This window comes from Phyllostomus discolor, chromosome 2 (genome assembly GCF_004126475.2).
Source record: "Phyllostomus discolor isolate MPI-MPIP mPhyDis1 chromosome 2, mPhyDis1.pri.v3, whole genome shotgun sequence".
Lineage (NCBI taxonomy): Eukaryota > Metazoa > Chordata > Mammalia > Chiroptera > Phyllostomidae > Phyllostomus > Phyllostomus discolor.
The window spans coordinates 154,894,998-154,914,217 of NC_040904.2; the positions used below are offsets into that span (position 1 = coordinate 154,894,998).

General features: G+C 36.1%; 1 protein-coding gene across 1 annotated transcript in view; it reads right to left on the bottom strand.

The window, feature by feature from the left end:
* TBK1 (TANK binding kinase 1) overlaps positions 1-19,220 on the bottom strand; it is a 54,068-nt gene that overhangs the window by 17,977 nt on the left and 16,871 nt on the right. The window contains 6 exon segments of the mRNA XM_028532431.2: positions 3,250-3,341; positions 3,744-3,802; positions 5,161-5,357; positions 7,658-7,837; positions 11,314-11,424; positions 16,162-16,322. Of these exon segments, the coding sequence (XP_028388232.1) occupies positions 3,250-3,341; positions 3,744-3,802; positions 5,161-5,357; positions 7,658-7,837; positions 11,314-11,424; positions 16,162-16,322 (800 nt within the window).

Consider the following 19,220-nt stretch of genomic DNA (forward strand, 5'->3'; position numbering starts at 1 on the left):
CAAGGTGGAGGTGTAGGTAGACATGTCTGACCTACTCATACAACCAAAAGAAGGAATCAATCAATTTAAAAACAAAAAACAACCAAAACTGCCAGGAAATCAAACTGTACAAAAGTCTGACAACCAGGAGTTAAAGAAGAAACATTCATCCAGACTGGTTCATTGAGACAAAGAAATGTGGATGAGATGAAAGAACAGATCAAAACTCCAGAAACAGAACTAAGCAGCAAGGAGACAGTCAACCTATCAGATGTGGAGTTCAAAACACTATAATCAGGATGCTCACAGAAATGATTTGGTACAGCTACAAGTAAAGGAAGAAGTGAAGGCTGTACAAAGTGAAATAAAGAAAACATACAGGGAACCACCAGTGAAAGAAATAAAAACTGAAACTGAAACCAATGATTTGGAACAGAAAGAAGAAATAAACATTCAACCAAAACAGAATGAAGAAACAAGAATTCAAAAAATTGAAGAGAGGCTTAGGAACCTCTGGGACAACTTTAAATGTTCCAACATCTGAATCATAGGGGTGTCAGAAGGAGGAGAGAAAGAAACGCAAGAAATTGAAAAGTTATTTGAACAAATAATGAAGGAAAAGTTCCCCAATGTGGCGAAGGAAATAGATATAAGTCCAGGAAGCTCAGAGAGTCCCAAACAAATTGGACTCAAGGAGGAACACACCAAGACACATCATAATTAAATCACCCAAGATTAAAGAGAAGGAGAGAATCTTAAAAGCAGCAAGAAAAAAAGAGTTACCCACAAAGGAGTTCTCATAAGAGTATCAGCTCATTTCTGAAAAGAAACCTTCCAGGCAAGAAGGGGCTGGGAAGAAGTATTCAAAGCCACGAAAAGCAAGGACCTACATCCAAGATTACCCTATCCAGCAAAGCTATCATTTAGAATGGAAGGGCAGATAAAGTGCTTCCCAGATAAGATCAAGTTAAAGGAGTCCATCATCACCAAGCCCTTATTACATGAAATGATAAAGGGAATTATTTAAGAAAAAGAAGATAAAAAATATGAACAGTAAAATAACAAACAACCATCAACAACTACACCTAAAAACAAACAAACAAACAAACAAACAAACCCCCAAACACACCCAACCTCTGCCCTCCACACTAAGCAAACAACTAGGACAGGAACAGAATAACGGAAATGGAGATCACATGGAAGGTGATCTCAGCAGGGAGGGAGTATGAGGAGAACTGAGGATCAGGTACAGGGAATAAGAAGCATAAATGGTAGGTACAAAATAGACAGGAGGAAATTAAGAATAGTATAGGAAATGGAGAAGCCAAAGAACTTATATGTATGACCCATGGACATGAATTAAGCAGGGGGAATGCTGAAGGGAATGGGGGTACTGGGTGGAGGGGAATAACGAGGCAAAAAAGAATGGGACCTGTAATAGCATAATCAATAAAATATACTTACAAAACAAACAAAAACAAAAAGAGACCTTAAGTGGTCTGCAAAGTCTAAAATATTTACTAACTGAAAAAAAAGTTTACTGACAGTGGTCTACATTAAAAACTGTTTTCTTGTGACTTAATAAACTGAAAGCTAGTAAGGAAAAGGGATTAAAGGCTCATGGAGTAGTAGTAACTGGGGCAGATAAAAATAGCAAGAGAAAACAGGAGTGAAAATAAATGGAATCAAGACTTAGATTTCTCCAGAAGCTATTTAATAAAAATGAAGAGGCTTCCTAATGGAAAGAGAAAAGCAGAGGCTTACAAACTAGATATGTGAACACATAAAAAAATACTATAAGTATACATTTATGGGTTTACATAAAGGTGAGAAGAGGGAAAAAGCCATTTCTTTTTCTCCTTAGATGCAGCAGCAGAACAAGAATGATGACGTGCATCTCTCGCCTGGTAGCTCAGTTGGTTAGAATGTCATCCTGATAGGCCAAGGTTGAGAGTTCAATCTCCCATCAGGGCACATACAAGAATCAACCAATGAATACATTTAAGTGGAATGACAAATCAATATCTCTCTCTCTCTAAAAATCAATTATAAAATAATGACATGCTTTATACATGTTTTTGCAAGAAGGAAAGGATAGACTTGAGGAGGGTACACAGAAATTATCACAAGCATTAAAGCCAAAGAGCACTATGAGCCCAGAGACTATGTGGCTGGTACTCTGGATTTATGGTACTCTTGAATGCAAAAGCTTCAAATGATGTTGTATAGAACTTAGAGGCATGACTCTTAAATGAGACCATTTACTCTCCCTTTCTAGAGATGGAAAGATGGTATCTACAAATCATGAAAAGCTAAAGAAGGGTCAAATCCTATTCATTTTCAAAACATTTCTTAGGGCCACTTTCAGGAACAGCATATTGAACTAGATGATCAATATTTTAACCTAGAGTAACTATATTAAGAACTTAGTTAAAAACTGAGCTTTTAAATTGCTGTCAAGGTCAGTGTGTACTCATACTGTACGCTTCCATTTACATGAAATCTCTAGACTAGGCAACTCTACAGCAACAGAAAGTATATTAGTGGTTGCCTAGGGATAGGATGTTAGAGCAAAAATGTGGAATGACTGCTAATGGGTGCAGGCTTTCTTTTGGGGATGATAAATATTCTAAAATTAGTGGTGATGACTGCACAACTCTGTGAATTGTGCTAACAAATCACTGAATTACACATTTTTAAAATGGCTGAATTTTACAGTATGTGATTATCTCAATGCTATTTTTTAAATTTTATTTTATTGTTTATGCTATTACAGTTGTCCCTGTTTTTTTCTCCCTTTGCCTCCCTTTACCCAGCCCCACCTAATAATGTTTTTTTTTTTTCCCTAAAAGCTGAGTGTATATTTCATTTAGGGAAAAAGGTGAGAAATGGATGGATGAAGATTCTAAGAACACAAACCCCAGAAAGAAGTACAGGTGGTATTGGATTACAATAATGACAAAGCCTTCTAAGATAGTGAAATGAGAGCCAGGATAAGGTCCTTGGAAAAGGAATTCATTTGCCATCACAATGTGCAGTATGGTATAAGTTTTAAAATTCAGATATTATCATTCTGTCTCACAAGGTTATTGTAGGAACCAAATGAAAAACATAGCTGCTGTATGTTTTATAAACTAAATGTGAAACAAAATATTATCATAAAAATCAAGCACCTGACCCTGCCTAGTCTGAAGAGATGATGGTGTGGTTATCAGTTATTTAGTGAGGTCTATGTGAAGATCAATTTTCAAATTTCTATCTATTACTTACATCAACCATCGCATCCCCTTTCGCATTAATTCCTGATAAAGCAGCAAGGTACTGGCAATTCTACAGGCGTAACACACAACTCCTGTTATTGCCTAATAAAGAAATGTAACATGTCATTATCTGGTACTAACTATGGTAAAAGTTAAGGAAAACATTGACATAAAACATTTTAATCTTACATATTTTTATCAGGTTAATTAATAGCACAACTACCAATTTCTAAAAGCTGAGGACAAATAAAACTGCAATAAACATTTCATCCTTAACATAGTAATATTAAACATGCATTGCCTCAATAAAGTTTTATGAATTCAAAAAAGGATATAAAGTCAAAAAGAAAGAACATAAAATACTTTGCAATGGATAATGACTTATGTGAATAATGTCCTAAAATATGTGAGCACATATAAAGACACAATCATTTCATTGCTTCCACTATTGGATAGGATAATTTTAATTCAGATGTTTACATAGTAATTTACTTAAGTACTAACCTTAGCCATGCTAGCATCTCCATCTAAATCATAACGTGGCTGCACTTTAGGGAGGGAAACTGAAACATGAAATAAAATAATCAAAATCAGATATAAAGAACTTTGAATAAACTATTACATCCTTTAGGGTGTCCAACCTTTTGGCATCTCTCAGCCACACTGGAAGAAAAGGAGTTGTCTTGGGGCATACATTAAATAATTGTGACAAATAATCATAAAAAAATCTTATAATGTTTTAAGTAAATTCACAGTTTTGTGTTGGACCACATTCACAGCCATCCTGAGCTGCATGCAGCCTATGGGCCACAGGTTGGACACCCCTGCACCTCTACCTTTAACATTAACCTTTAAATGACATCTAAATTAAGTATTAGTGGCAAAACTCTGTAATATTCTTTTCCTGGTTAAAAATAAAAAACCACCTGAGCCCTGACTGGTGTGGCTTGGTGGGTTGGGTGTTGTCCCACAAACCAAAAAGGCTGCCAGTTTGATTCCCTGTCAGGGTACATTCCTGTGTTGTGGGCCAGGTCCCTGGTTGGGGGTGTGCAAGAGGCAACTGATCTGTTTCTTTTTCTCTCTTTCTCCCTCTTTCCCCACTCTCTAAAAATAAATAAATAAAATCTTAAAAAAAAACACTCAAAACAATAATGCTCATTTTCATTTTTTTCTTAAATAAAATATATTCCAATATAACCGGCTCAATGCTTCTATTTAAATTAAAATTAAATCCCAAAATCCAAAGAGCAATTTAAAAATCTGGGTAGTTTTTTTTTCTTTTAAAAAAAGGTTTTATTTATTCATTTTCAGAGGGAGGGGGAGAGAGGAAGGAAGAGAGGGAGAGGAACATCCATGTGTGAGAGAAATATCAATTGGTTGCCTCTTGCACGTCCCCAACTGGGGAGCTGGCCTGCAACCCAGGCTTGTTCCCTGACCAGAATCAAACCAGTGAACTTCTGGTTCACAGGCTGGCACTCAATCCACTGAGCCACACCAGCCAGGGCAGGTCCTCCCTCCACAACAGAATCAATAATTTAAAAGACTCCAAAATGCAGCTCTAATTTTTCTTAGACTCCAAAGGCTGGCAAAGTGTCCTATTCACACTGGGCACAATAAATATTTGCTGAAATGTATGATACAAAAGGTTATTTTGGGTGTAAAATACTAAAAGCAGACAGCTACAGTGAAAATACATGACAAAATATTTTACCACTTCATGAAACAAAATATTTAATGCCAAATTATTTTGCCTAAAAAGCTTTTAAATTTTATTATTTTTGTTCAAATAGTTAACAAAAGTGTAATGTTTACAAAGGGTCCACATTAATGTCATCATCAATGAACTTTATGAAGATGACAATTTTACAGGTTTTTGTTTTTTTTTAAACGGCTAGTAAGAACAAGGAAAATCCCAACTTACTTTTTTCATATATCAATCCTATGGTACTCAGAGGTTCCCGGCTTACTACAAAGATAGGGTTTTCCTCAGTAGTTTTAGGGAAATGCTGTGCTAGTCTCCCAGGTTCTAGAACTAAGCGTCGTCCTTCATATATAAGTTCTTGATTTGAAGAAGTAATTTTGGTTTGTTTATACACCAAGTCATGAAATACAGTAGCACTGTGTGAGGAAAATCCAAAAAGACAACATAATTGGGATAAAGAGAGGTGAAGTCTTTTTCTTTTTAATGACTGAGTACAACACCCATTTCTAAGTGGTACTTCAGATCATGACCAGTACCCAGAAACACTGCTTTGTTCATGGGCCTACCACATAGTCTATTAAACTAAAAATGCCACACAAACTGTCTTCACAGCAATCAATTCTACATTATTTCTGCCTGCATACCTATACTGGATGTGTGCAATACACAGCGTTCTTAATATTTAACAATGGAAAGCCACCATAGCAGAGAGCTTAAAAGCACTGACTCTAAAAGCAGGCTGAGTTCAAATTCCAGTCTTTCCATTCGCTTGCTGAATTACCTCAAGTTACTTATCTCCTCTGCGCCACATTTCTGCATGCATGAAATCGGAATAAGGATCTATCTCACAGATCTGGTGTGAGGACTAAATGACTTAAATATATAAGGAGCTGAGAACAGCACTCACAACCCAACTGTATATGTTCGTTAAATAAACTAATGAAACCAGGTATTTTCAAAAGGATGTTTTCGGGGTAAATAAAGGTAGACTCTCCCTAAACAGAGCCACTGAAGTTAAAGAAGTATTTCAGCAGCAATGTTGTGATTTCTCTCTTCCACAAGCCTCTGCTAATATTTGGTTCAGGCTGGTTGATCTTTTTATGTTCAAATAGATTTTTAAGGACTCATGGACGTGGGCAACAGTGTGGTGATTGCTGGGGGGTGGGGGGTGTAAGAGGATTAAAGGTAATGGAAAAATTGCAATAAAGACTAAATGAAAAAAATGAAATAGTGACCAATGCATAACTATAATACATATTTACTCAGGCTGTTAAGTACCAAAGTAAAGATGAATATTTTATTTTAATCTAATCTTATATTAATATTTTATTTATATTTACCTATTTAATGCTTATATTAGACATAGGTGTTTTAGATATTAATATCTAAAATACTTTATCCAATTAATGTGATTCCTTAATAAACTACCAGTAAAAGTCTCTTGAGTTTTATGAGGCATCAAAACTTATTTGAGCCCTGGCTGGGGTAGCTCAGTGGACTGAGTACAGGCTGAGAACCAAAGGGTCACCACCGGTCAGGTCCCCACCGGTCAGGTCCCTAGTGGGGGACACGTGAGAGGCAACCACACATTATAGTTTCTTTCTCTCTCTTTCTCCCTCCCTTCCCCTCTCTCTAAAAATAAATAAATCTAAAAAAACAAAACAAATCCAAAAAACTGTTATTTGAATCCTGTCCCCAAACCAAACAAAACAAAAACTTAATGCATATAGAATGGTTGTAATGTTTTTTTCCTGCATTTTAAGAAACATTTTATTTTGAGATCACTGATGATTTATATGCAGTTGTAAGAAATAATACAGAGAGATACTATATACCATTTACCTAGTTTCCCCCAATGGTAACATAAATATAGTATAATATTATAACCAGTATGTTGACACTGCTGATACTGACCCGCCTAATCTAGTCAGATTACCTAGTGCTACATGTTGAGTGTATGTATACTTACTTACGTGCAGTTTTATCACATGGGTAGATTTTTTATGACATGGGTGTTATGTGCTTTCGTTTCAGTAAAACAAATGATTACTTTTCCAGCACCTAATAAGGGTTTTATGCCACACATGCAAACAATAACTATACTAATTATATTTAAGACTTATGCTTTAATATTTTTGCATGATAGGACAGTACTCTTAATGAAATGGCCCACTTATTAGTAGATGATATTTATGGTTATGGGATTATGTAATTTGACAGAAGGCATAGAAACAAAAATAATCTTGTAAAATTTGCAGTTTAAGACTAAGCTAATTTACCCATACATTTTGGAAGATTAGAAAATTAATCCTTTTATTCCAAAGAGAAGTAAAAAGGAATTTACTAAGTATACAAACATTATTTTCTTTTTTTTTAGAAAGTGTATTCTTTTTTTTTTTAAAGATTTTATTTATTTATTTTTAGAGAGGGAAGAGAGGGAGAAAGAGAGAGAGAAACATCAATGTGTGGTTGCTGGGGGCCGTGGCCTGCAACCCAGGCATGTGCCCTGACTGGGAATTGAACCTGCGATTCTTTGGTTCGCAGCCCGCGCTCAATCCACTGAGCTATGCCAGCCAGGGCCAAACATTATTTTCTAAGTGGGACTGAGTGCCTCTGGTAAAGCTGAGGTGTCTTTTCTATCTCCTCTCACAATTTATGAATACAGTTATTACAAACAATATTACCACATAGTAAGAAAATATAAAGAGGTACTTACGTATTATAGCTATGAATATAAATCTTATGAGCTGTCATTTGTTGTAGCGAAAAAACATGAATTATCATTCGGTGAAGTATATCACTAGTTTCTGCAAAAAACTGGTCAAAACCCCAACACTTTTCCTGATCTGCCTCAAGGATGTTTGCAAGAACAGGGGTAAGTAGAACTTGAAGACCCCTAAAATAGTATTAAAAAGAATTGAAGAGTGAATGTGCTATATTTTATCTAGGTACAAAATCATAATGTTAACAAATCAAAGGAACTGTTATTATTATTAGATTGGATCAAAGTTTTAAAAAAATCTGCCAACTTTCCAGAAAGCCAGGTAACCTTAGTTTAATATTACTTGTCAATAAATTAGGAATTATAGTATTTTTATGTTAATTTCTCTTTTACTGGTTATTTTCTTTGATTCTCTCATTCCCAAGTTTCCTCGGTTTTCCAAACACATTCTAACATTGTATATACAAAATCATCCAGGTGAAATCAATTGATTTGAACCAGGTGGTCATAAGGACAACAGTTTAATTTCAGGGTCTTTAATGTCCTTTTAATATGGCATTGCAATATATAATTTTTTATGTTGAATTTATATACCTTTTATAGTATTTCTGTGAACAAAAAAGGGGATATGCAATACACCTGACAAGTCCAGGGGCACCACATGGCAGGCCTAACAGGCTTAGTGACCAAAAGGTCTGATCGCATCCTAATTAGGCAAGTCATACGGGGTAGTCACATTCCAGGCTTATAGTTTCCTTAGCAAAGGTCAACCTTTACCTTAAATGAGCTCTGTCCATTGTTTTTATGTATCTAGGATAATATACCTTTGAAATCTCAGAGTAATTTTCTTTTCCTACCCCTTAAAGGCACTACCACAAGTACCAAACCACCAGACCAAAGAACCCCCACATCGTTATCTTGTTCCCTGCATACGTCACAACATGCTGTATATGCTCATTATTAACTACCCTATAATACCCATCAACGTAAATAAAGTGTGTGTTTCTCAATTTCATCTTTTATCCAATCCTAGATATTTCCCTGCTAAGTTTTCTTCCTTCTCCTTAATCTACCACTAATAGATTTCATGCCTCTCCCTTAGGTCTTCTCCTTTGATTCAAATGCATAAAATAAGTTGGAAAGCTGTCTTTCTCTGGAGCATTTGAGGTCCTGCTCCTCAGCATATGTCATCAGTTAGGCTCAAATGAGTTTCTTATATTGACACATATTTAGGAAGTAAAATTATGATAATCATCTAGTAATCAATTAGTGCCAATTCAACTAGGAATAATTTTTGACTAATAAGCTTAAATATTTAAAAAAATGAATGGGAGGACTTTATTTTTCTCATGCTTTTATAGAATTATAAAATATGCTCAAGGAGATTCTCAATTATGGAATTTCAAATAGTCTTAAAAATATACTCTTGACTATGTAACCCGCAATGAAATAATTCCTTGCCTGTGAACAGTCTTCAAAATATGTAGTGGACATTTTAAATTTTTGCCAACAGGAATCTCTTGTCTCTCCTTTTATAAGAGAATCCACACCTCTGCATTCTCTAACTTTACTCCCTATGCACAGAAGGGCATAAGAGCTAGGTTTGGTTATGATTAGTTGGAGGTGGTCAGGCGGTAGCATGTAAGTTAGTTAAATGAAAATCAACCCAGAAATCTTTGCTAAAACTACAAAGAAGAAAGTCTTTTTTCCTCCACTGAGTTTTCAAAGCTGTAAGACTGTGAATTTGGCAATGCTGGCAGCCTTCCTGTGGCTGTCAGGAAAAAGCCCTATAGAGAGGAAAGAGGAAGCAGAGAAAAGCAGATCCGAATGATTTAAAGAGACCAAGTCTTGACACAGTCAGAGTCCAAGGATTTAGCTGGGCTTTAAGTCATGTATATTTGTGAACTTTTAATTACAAAGTAAATCTATTTTCTTCTGCATTTAAACCAATTGAGTTAGGTCTTCCTCACTTGCTATCAGATCTTGACTAATACTTGTAAGAAAGAGGATGGTTATCTTTTTTCTACTTGTTACATTTTTGGTAGTTGTTTTCATTGCTAATTAGTAGTACTTAATGTCCTTACTAAAAGAACAAAAAACAAAAACAAACAAAAAAATGCTTTCAGGGACCTAAGCAATTTTTATCCAAGAATGTATAACTTGGTGTGCTAAAAACCAATTAGACAGATAAAGGCTTGTTACGTTCCTGGAATATGCAATCTGCAGTTCAGACTGTCAAATTATTGATTCTGAGTTACAGCAATATAATTATAACACAGAAAGTATTAATTTCCTGACCTCTTTAAATTTTATGTTTTGCCTGAGATTCTCAAAATGAGTATTTTCTAAATCAAAATTTAACACAAATCATTATTATAGTACTAAATTTCTGCTCTCCAAGAAAATGAATTTCTCATGGTAATTCTAGCTACCTGACACAACTTTATTTTGGAGACTTTTCAGAACAATACTAAAATAAAAATGTCAATCCAGTGGTTTTCAAAACGATTTTAGCACTGAAACCCTTGGTTTAAATGAGTTTTCACTGAAATCAATACATAAAATGATAGGTAACATTTTATTAGCTTGTGATATATTTACTTATATGTAAATCATACAAACAGCACCCACAGCCCTAACCAGATAGCTCAGTTGGTAACAACGTCATCCCATTACGCCAAGGTTGTGGGTTCAATCTCTGGCCAGGGCACATACTTATAACCTATATGTATGTGTTCACTTGTGGATTACACAATTATCACAGTCAAGAAAAATAAAAGTTAATTCATTAATCACAAATTCTACATATTGGTATCTTGGATTTATTTCCAGATTAAAATATAAAATAATTTACTCTCTACTTTTAATTTCTTTTCCCTTAAATCTTTCTTTGTGATAATAGGATTCATATCTGAGTTTACAACTTTCTTAGAGTTCTGGCTGCTAAATTAAGTAAGACCTTTATGAACATTTGACATGCTGGAAGAAGTAGGAGAAAGCTGTCATTTCTCACCTTTTGAGTAACATGAACACTTTTTAAGAATGAAGGTATAGCCCTGGCTGGTGTAGCTCAGTGGAATGAGTGTGGGCTGCAAACCAAAGGGTCGCTGGTTCCATTCCCAGTCAGGGCACATGCCCTGGTTGAGGGCCAGGTCCCCAGCAGGGGCCATGTGAGAGGCAACCACACATTGATATTTCTCTCCCTCTTTCTCCTTCCCTTCCCCTCTCTCTAAAAATTATATAAATAAAATCTTAAAAAATATATATTTAAAAAAAGAATGAAGGTATATTAAATTTGAATGCTTGTTTTTTAGAACTCTAGTTATTCCTATCTATATACCACCATTTGTCATCTGTCAATAGGGAAGTCAGAACAAAAGATACCAAGGTCCTAAGCTGGATCCCCACCTTGGACAGCATTCCAAGCCCAGTGATTAGCAATCTCAAAAATGTACGCCCTATATCCTCAATAGAGATCTGGCAAAATTATTTATACAGTATATTTATATTTTTTCATCACCACAAAGACAAAAATCACAAATTAAAGCACCATTCTAAAACAACAATAAAATACACTCAAGTATTCATGATTTTAGTCAAGATTCCAAACACCAATTGAAAAAAAGGAGAACTGGGTACAATCTACTCACCGAGAAAGACTACAAGAAACAGGCATTTCTGCACTCCAGTCGATTGGTCCATTTTCTGCTTTCTGTACTCCAGATATTGCACCAGAAGGCTTTCCAGTAATTATTTTATACCTTGGGAGGAATAAAGGCAGAATAAAACAAGCAGCTCATTACTGTATAGCCTATCAATGGGCTTTGCAAAAGTATTCCTCAGGTGCACCTACAATTATCTACTAGATGAAACTTTGTGACTGATGTTCACAGGATCCATAAAACAACCAAAATACTTTGAATCTGACTGACTGAAGTAGGATAGTGGTTGTACGATTATTTTATGTATGCCATAATTAATTTTCATTTGGGATCTCAGAGTGCCATACAACACCATCTTGATGTTCACAACAAAAATATTAATTTTTCCATCTGAAAAAATCGAGCAAACACAAAAAAGTTATGTTACAGAATGTCTCTAGACCATAAAAAAAGCATCTAAATCCCATTTACCCATATTGTCCAAAGGCACAGTCAACTGGACTATGAAATTACTACAGAATGAATAATAGCATTTAAAAAAAAAAAACCAAACCCACTATACATAGCACAGTATCTGAAAGGTTCTCTGCATGTTGAAAAATATATACACAAATTGAAATATGTGTTTACCAGAATTAAGAGTCAAATTTAATTTGATTCTTGATGGTGATAAAAATAAAGATGAACTGATGAAAGAGCAGATGGGAAAGCAAAAGAATACTATAATGATACATAGCAAGTTGAAAGCAACCTTTTAGGTTTCAATTTCTCTAAACAAAACATGAAAGGAGGAGAGAAATAAGAGCCTCATGCCTTCAAGAATACTTTATCCAAATGAAAATGTAAACATAATACAGCAGGGTCTTGTATAAGTTAATAGATTATTATTTCTCACATAACTGTCTTTTTATTTAATGTCTACATAAATGTGCTCTGAGCAAATCAATTTCTTTTTCCCCCCTCAAATCAATACATGGCTTTTACTGCATCTTTAAAATATCAAAGTTAAGTGGGAGGAATCATTTGGCATCCTGCTGTTTCTATATAGCTTGATTACTGAGAGTTCATGCATCAGTCTGCTGAGCTTTTTCTTTTTCAGGACCACAGATACCATCCCCAAATTTTCCGGTATTTCTGTTTTAAACTGTGTGGCTTGCTGAATCAAAGCAGCTGAATTTGGTACAAGTTCAATGTTGTTTCCTTCAGAATCAACTCATCTTTTGGGGCTTGAGATACTGAATAAGCAACACCTGACCTCATCCAAACCCTGCAGATACATTTTTTGTCCAAGGAATTTTTATTTAAAAAAATTGTTTTTAGATTTTATTTTTTGAGAGAAGGAAAGGGAGAGAGAAAGAGAGAGAGAAACATCACCGTGTGGTTGCCTCTCACGTGCCCCCCCACCAGGGACTTGGCCCGCAACCCAGGCGTGTGCCCTGACTGCGAATTGAACCAGTGACCCTTTGGTTCACAGGCGGATGCTCAATCCACTGAGCCACACCTGCCAGGGCACATGCAAAGAATTTTTTATTTCAACAAGAGAACCACTCTCCTGAATAACAACACTGATGGGGAAGTAAGCCACAGACCTCCTCTTGTAACAGTAGCCCAGTCTAACACCCTTGTTCATGCTCTGTACGTGACTGCAGATACTGCAAACAGAAGCCAGTTCCCTTCTATTTCCCCATGATTTGTTAACTGAGATGCTCTTCTCTTTCTTTCCAAGGGGACTGAAGTCCCTCCCCAGGGTGCCTCTGGGGCTCCTTGCACTAACTGTGGACACTTTCTGGGATGTCAACAGTCTGACTGCTGAGAATGGTCTTTATCCTCACAGTAGATGAGGCAAAGAGAGGAAGTCAATATATTCTTGAAAAAAGTAGAACCAATACAACTGAAATGGACTGCTTACTCTTTCCTCAGCAGATGCAGTCAGGATTTCTGCCTTAAGAGATTTTTCAGGAAAGAAAGAAATTAATGTGAAAAATATGCTGCATTCACATGAGAAGGATCTGATCATGAAGGAATAAGCAGAAATATGTGAGATTAGTGCAAGAAAAAAAGAAATAGAAGGAATGACAGAATTCTAAAAGGGAATGCTGACAAATTTTTTAAAAAGCTTAACTAATTTTGGTAAGATGCATATATAAACACATTTATAACAAGTAAATTAGGTGCAAAGGGATCAACACTACTATAAGGTGAGATAAATGCATCATTCATTGGTAATTATTATTACTTCAGTAACTCTGAACATTTATTAGCATCAGTGTTCATAAAAGTTGTTACTATGAAAATAAAGAAATTCTCCTAACTGCTTATCTGCCCACACAGACAATTAGGAATTCCTAGCTGCTTATGAGTTATATGTTTCCTTTATAGGGAGTGTCGTACTTTCTCTTAATCCATTTTTAGGACAGCAAGCAATGCTGACATTTCTTTTAAATATATCAGTGACAATAAAAGCACGACTAACTGCTAGGCACAATTTATGTTTAAAGTGAAACACAAATTGACTCTCAGACTTCATTAACAAGAAGGTTTTATATATATAAAATATATAAGTATATAAAATATTGTATTTTATAATAATTATATATATATATGGCACTGCTATAATGCAGGCTTGAGATGATGCTATACCAAATCATTAGTATAGTAATGTATATCTTTTTCCATTATTGGGGGGGGGGGGCCCAAAACACAGAATTTATTTATAATAATTGTGTATTTATTCTTACGTGTTTAAACTTCATGTAACCTTCAAAGTACTCTCCATTTGATGTAATACATCTAATTAAGATGCTTTTTCCACTGCTCAAAACAATTTCTGAACTCATCGATTCTGATGCCTTTTAATGCCTCTGCCATTTTGATGTTTTATCTCTTCCACATCAGCAAAATATTTCCTTTTGAGGATTTTTTTCATCCAGGGAAACGAAAAAAAGTCACTAGGGGCATGATCAAGTGTATAGGGAGGGTGGCACGGGGGTCATGTTATCTTTGGTTAAAAACTTCTAAAAACGCATTGTGGTGTGGGCAGGTGTGCTTGTAAATCAGCCATCATGAAGTGGGCAAACATGCTCAAAGAGTCTTCAAAAGCAAACTCAGTGAAGCTGGAACACACCTGGTGGAGGAAGCCTGTACTACAAGGGGCTCGTTCTCCAGAAGATATGAAGTATGCCCGGAAAAAATGCAGCCATCGTTAATATAACAATAATGGTTTGAGCAACATTGATGTAACCTGGCAGCCAAGGAGAGTGAAAACTCGAATGCACATGTGTGAACAATGACAACTTCACTGCACTTGTCATTAGGGGCAGTAGATCCCGTTAAGCAAGCATGTGTACTGTGTGGCCATCACATTCAAAAGGACTGAGTGAGTAGGGTAATGAATCTGCATCAGATTTTGTGTTAAGCTTGAGCATTCCTCCATGGAAACCATTCTAGTGATTCAGGAGGCCACAGCTATGGGCAACTTGCTGATTGGCAGCTTCATCACAACAATGCACCAGCTCACGCATCCCATCTCATGCAGAGCTTTTTGGTGAAACATCAAATCACTCAGGTGACTCAGCTAACCTACAGCCCAGATTTGGTGCCCTGTGACTTCTGGCTTTTCCCAAAACTAAAATCATCTGAGAAGCGGAAGAGATTTCAGACTGTGGATGAGATTCAGGGGAATACGACAGGGGAATACGACAGGGCAGCTGACGGCAACCTGGAGAACTGTGTGAGGTCCCAAAGTGCCTACTTTGAAAGGGACTGAGGAATCATTGTCCTATGTACAATGTTTCTTGTATCTTCTTCAATAAATGTCTCTATTTTTCATATTACACGGCTGCGTACCTTCTGGGCAGACCTCGCACTTCTGGTTTTTCAGCTACCTGGGTTTTAGCAAAAGTCATTGTATCAGCTGACTTGGTTTTTCTTCCTCAAATCAACAAAAAGAAAAATATACTTTTCCCTAAATTTTTTCAGGTAAGATTAAATAAAAGATATTTTTACAGTTGTGATTATGAAGTCATGTTTGCCTGTAAAAGGCAGCATCAAATATGTAACGGTCAGAGACAATGTTAAGACCTAAAGAACGGTTTGACACATCAGGCTGTCAGTGAGTTATTGTCCCAAATCATTCACTAACTAAACAGCATTCATTACCTCAGTTCTATGTGTGCATGGTTTGGCTGTTTCTCATGAATCCAGTTCATTTACTAATTTCTTTTAAAATAAAAAGGTGTGTAGCCAATGTATGAATGAATTTAATAATAGACTTTATATCTAGAAATCTCTTTCCTCCATTATGTGGTTTACAACAGTGACTTTATACACACTAATTATTTCCTAATAATTATGGCAGTATAATATATTAGTAAAATGTATTCAGTCTTTGGACTGAAACTGCAACACTAGAAAAAAATTTAATCTTACATTAATATTTTTGAAATGGTAACTATATTTCTTTTAGATCTGGTAATGATTCAACTATTCCACACACTACTATTTTTTTTTCAGTTATATAAAAGAAAAATTCAATTAAGTATACAAAGACAAATAAATAATGTGCTGAAATAAAATCTAGAAAGCAGTATATTTTTAATGATGGACCAAAGACTAGATGTCATTTATACTTTGTATATAAGATATTTAAACACATTATGAAAAACTATGTCTATACATTTTTACAAGGTTGTATTATTTAAAACCAAATAGCTCAAAATACGGAAATGATAGCTTAATCAATTTTCATTAGTATATACCTCTAACATTTGATGACACAATATAAGATAGATACATTTAAAAAAATCATTTCTAATTTTAGATGGTGAAATCACTTACATCACTTCCTTATTCCTACGTGGCCCTTCGAATGGTCTAAATGGTAGTGATCCAGTGGCTGCATGGTAAAAAGTTACCCCAATGCTCCAAAGATCAACTGTTGCTCCATATTTCTTCTGATGATCTTTTCTCAGCACTGCTCTCTCATACATATCAGGATGCTTAGAAAAAAGAAAAAGAAAACTACTATCTTGTGTTCTATGGTAATATATTACACAAAAATAGATATTCAATAATGCCTAGCAAATCTATAATATTTTGCTAATAATTTGTATTTTCTTTTTTTAAAAAAGATTTTATTTATTTATTTTTAGAGAGGGAAGGGAGGGGGGGAGAGAGAGAGAGAGAGAGAGAGAGAAACATTAATGTGCGGTTGCTGGGGGTTATGGCCTGCAACCCAGGCATGTACCCTGGCTGGGAATCGAACCTGCAACACTTTGGTTCGCAGCCCGCACTCAATCTACTGAGCTATGCCAGCCAGGGCTTAATAATTTATATTTTCTAATCTGAAAGCACTATCTCACATCTTCCTCTCCTCAAACTTCCAACACTACTTCATTTGATCCTCAGTTTTGATGACTTCACACTTTATACTTCAATGAGGAAACAGAAGCAGTCCAAGGACCAACTCTCCCTTATACCTTTTTACCACATACCAACACACACAAATCTGTGTCCATACTCCAGGCCTACTTTCCAGTTACAATGGAACTGCTCTTAGGATAACTATTCCATCTGTATTGTGGAGCCCATCTCCACCTATATTTTCCACCTATATTGTCTCGACAATTCTTCAATTACACCTTTTACTTTATACATCAATTTCCCTATTGGATTATTCCTTTCAGCTTACATAAATGCTCTAATTATCTCCCTAAAACATCTTATATTTATCCCACAATTCCTTCTAGCTTATCACCCAATTCTCTAGCTTATCACTCAGAGAATCAATGGAAGCAGATATTTGAGAATCAAAACTTCTCAAAATAGCAGTCCACATTTATAACTGTCTTATTTCCTCATCTTCCATTCAGGCCCATGACATAAAATATTATCTGTTCTTTAACTCCCAAAATTATCTCTGCCCTGAGCTCCAGATTCATGTATCCCACTGTTGCCTTGAACATCTAAAAGGTTGTTCAAGCCTAACATCCAGAATAGATTCTTGGTCTTCTCCTCAAATTTGTTTCCTTCTAATCTTTATCCTCTACATAAACAGTGCCACCATCTACCAGTTGTTCACACCCCACACCTATCAGACAGCCTTGATTCCTTTCCCTCATCCCTCTCATGCAATCTGTCAGAGTAGGTCATATGGGCTGTGAGATGAAAATTAAATTTTCTAGAATTAATCCAGAGAACTGGCCTGACTGGGTTCACTGGGGATCTAGTGATCTAGACAAGTGGCTGGTCTGATGTTAAACACATGCTCTTCAGCACAGAAGGCACCAAGTTACACTGTGGAGAATAAACGGGTCTTACAGGACATGCTTAGGGAGCTCAGAGATCTAGACTGATTCTGATGGACTTTTCAGCTCTGCAAAGAACCAACAGGGATCACACATGCTTAGCCTCCTGCCATTTGCCTCTATGGAAGTTATACACTGGGGCTTGAAGATTCTTGGGAGGTAAAGCTATAAGAGTGTACTCTGGACCAAAGTAAAGTAATCACCCAATGATCCCAAACCAAAACAAGCCTTATGACTTTGTGATATTCTGCTATGTTCCAAGGGACTGGGAACCAATGCAGGTGACACTGCTGGAAGGGTACTTCTAAAAGGGGCTGCAGGCTATGAATGTGACTCCTAAAGGGTCACTGTCCCTGGATTTTTTTGAACTTTTAGGAAACATTTTAATGAGAAATCAAAGGAGGTAGTATGCATGAGGAGTTTGAAGTGAATGTCCAAACATATGCCTAACAAGATATGTGTGGCCAAAGTGATTTTGCCGGTTCTGTGGTATTACACATACAGTAACTACTGCCCAGAGAAGTGCTAGCTTGACCTCTGACCTACCAGATGGTACCTAGTGTATGAATGATGCTGTGAATAGGCCAAGAGTACCTGGATATGCCTGATATCTTCTGGAACATAAGGCTGCCAACCTAGGAAAAGGAAATACAGCAATTCTAGGAGGAGACAAAAGTTGGGGGGTACCTCCTTAAAAGGTACAACAAACTGGCATAGTTGGAAGGCATTCCTTAGGGAGTGAGTGACAGTGACCTGAGATACATCCTGGTCTGACATGTGTGCCCATTGGCTCTCTCATGAATGTGCTACTGGGCATGGGCCTCTGTATCTGGAATAGGAGTAAAAGAAAAAAGGCTACAGCAAAGTTCCCAGATTATAGAATTAAGATACCCATCACATTAAAAATGGTGGAAGAAAAACTGTTGGTGTTTTCTTTGGGTGTATATACAAAGAGGAGAAGATTTAACTTCTGTCCTGGGAATTCCAAAAGGAGAGAAGCCTTCATTTAAAAACAGAAGTATTTCTAAATTATTGAGCCTCAGGCTATTATTTATTTCATTTTATAACTTCTGGTACACTGTATGTGAAAGCAAGGCTGTGCATAATCTGAAATAGGCAAAAAAATTAGAGTTAAATTTCAGCCTAGAATACAGCACGGATTCAGACTTCATATAGTTAATGTTTTGTTCTTTCCATTTTAAGTCTGTTAGAAGCAAAAGCTAAACTGTGGTCCTCAGAGAATACATGAGAAGTTAATAGTTGGTAATGGGAAATCAGCCTCAAGAAGGATGGTACAGGGCCTCTGTTTGTTTGTTCTGGTCCTTACAGTAATGGGGAAGGGCTACAGGTATTTAGTGGGCAGACACCAGAGATGAGAAAAATCCTGCCCAATATGAGACAGTTCTGAAAAACAAGCTTCTCACATCCTGCATGACTTTTGAATATCCTGCCAGATACCTGTGCAGATGAGAAGCCTGTTTATAGTGATCTAAATCCACTTTACATATAATATAGTATTTTGTGGCTGCAAGAATGTAGCTATGAGTAAATCTACCTGATTAAGTTAAAAACCTCAAAGAATTATTCACT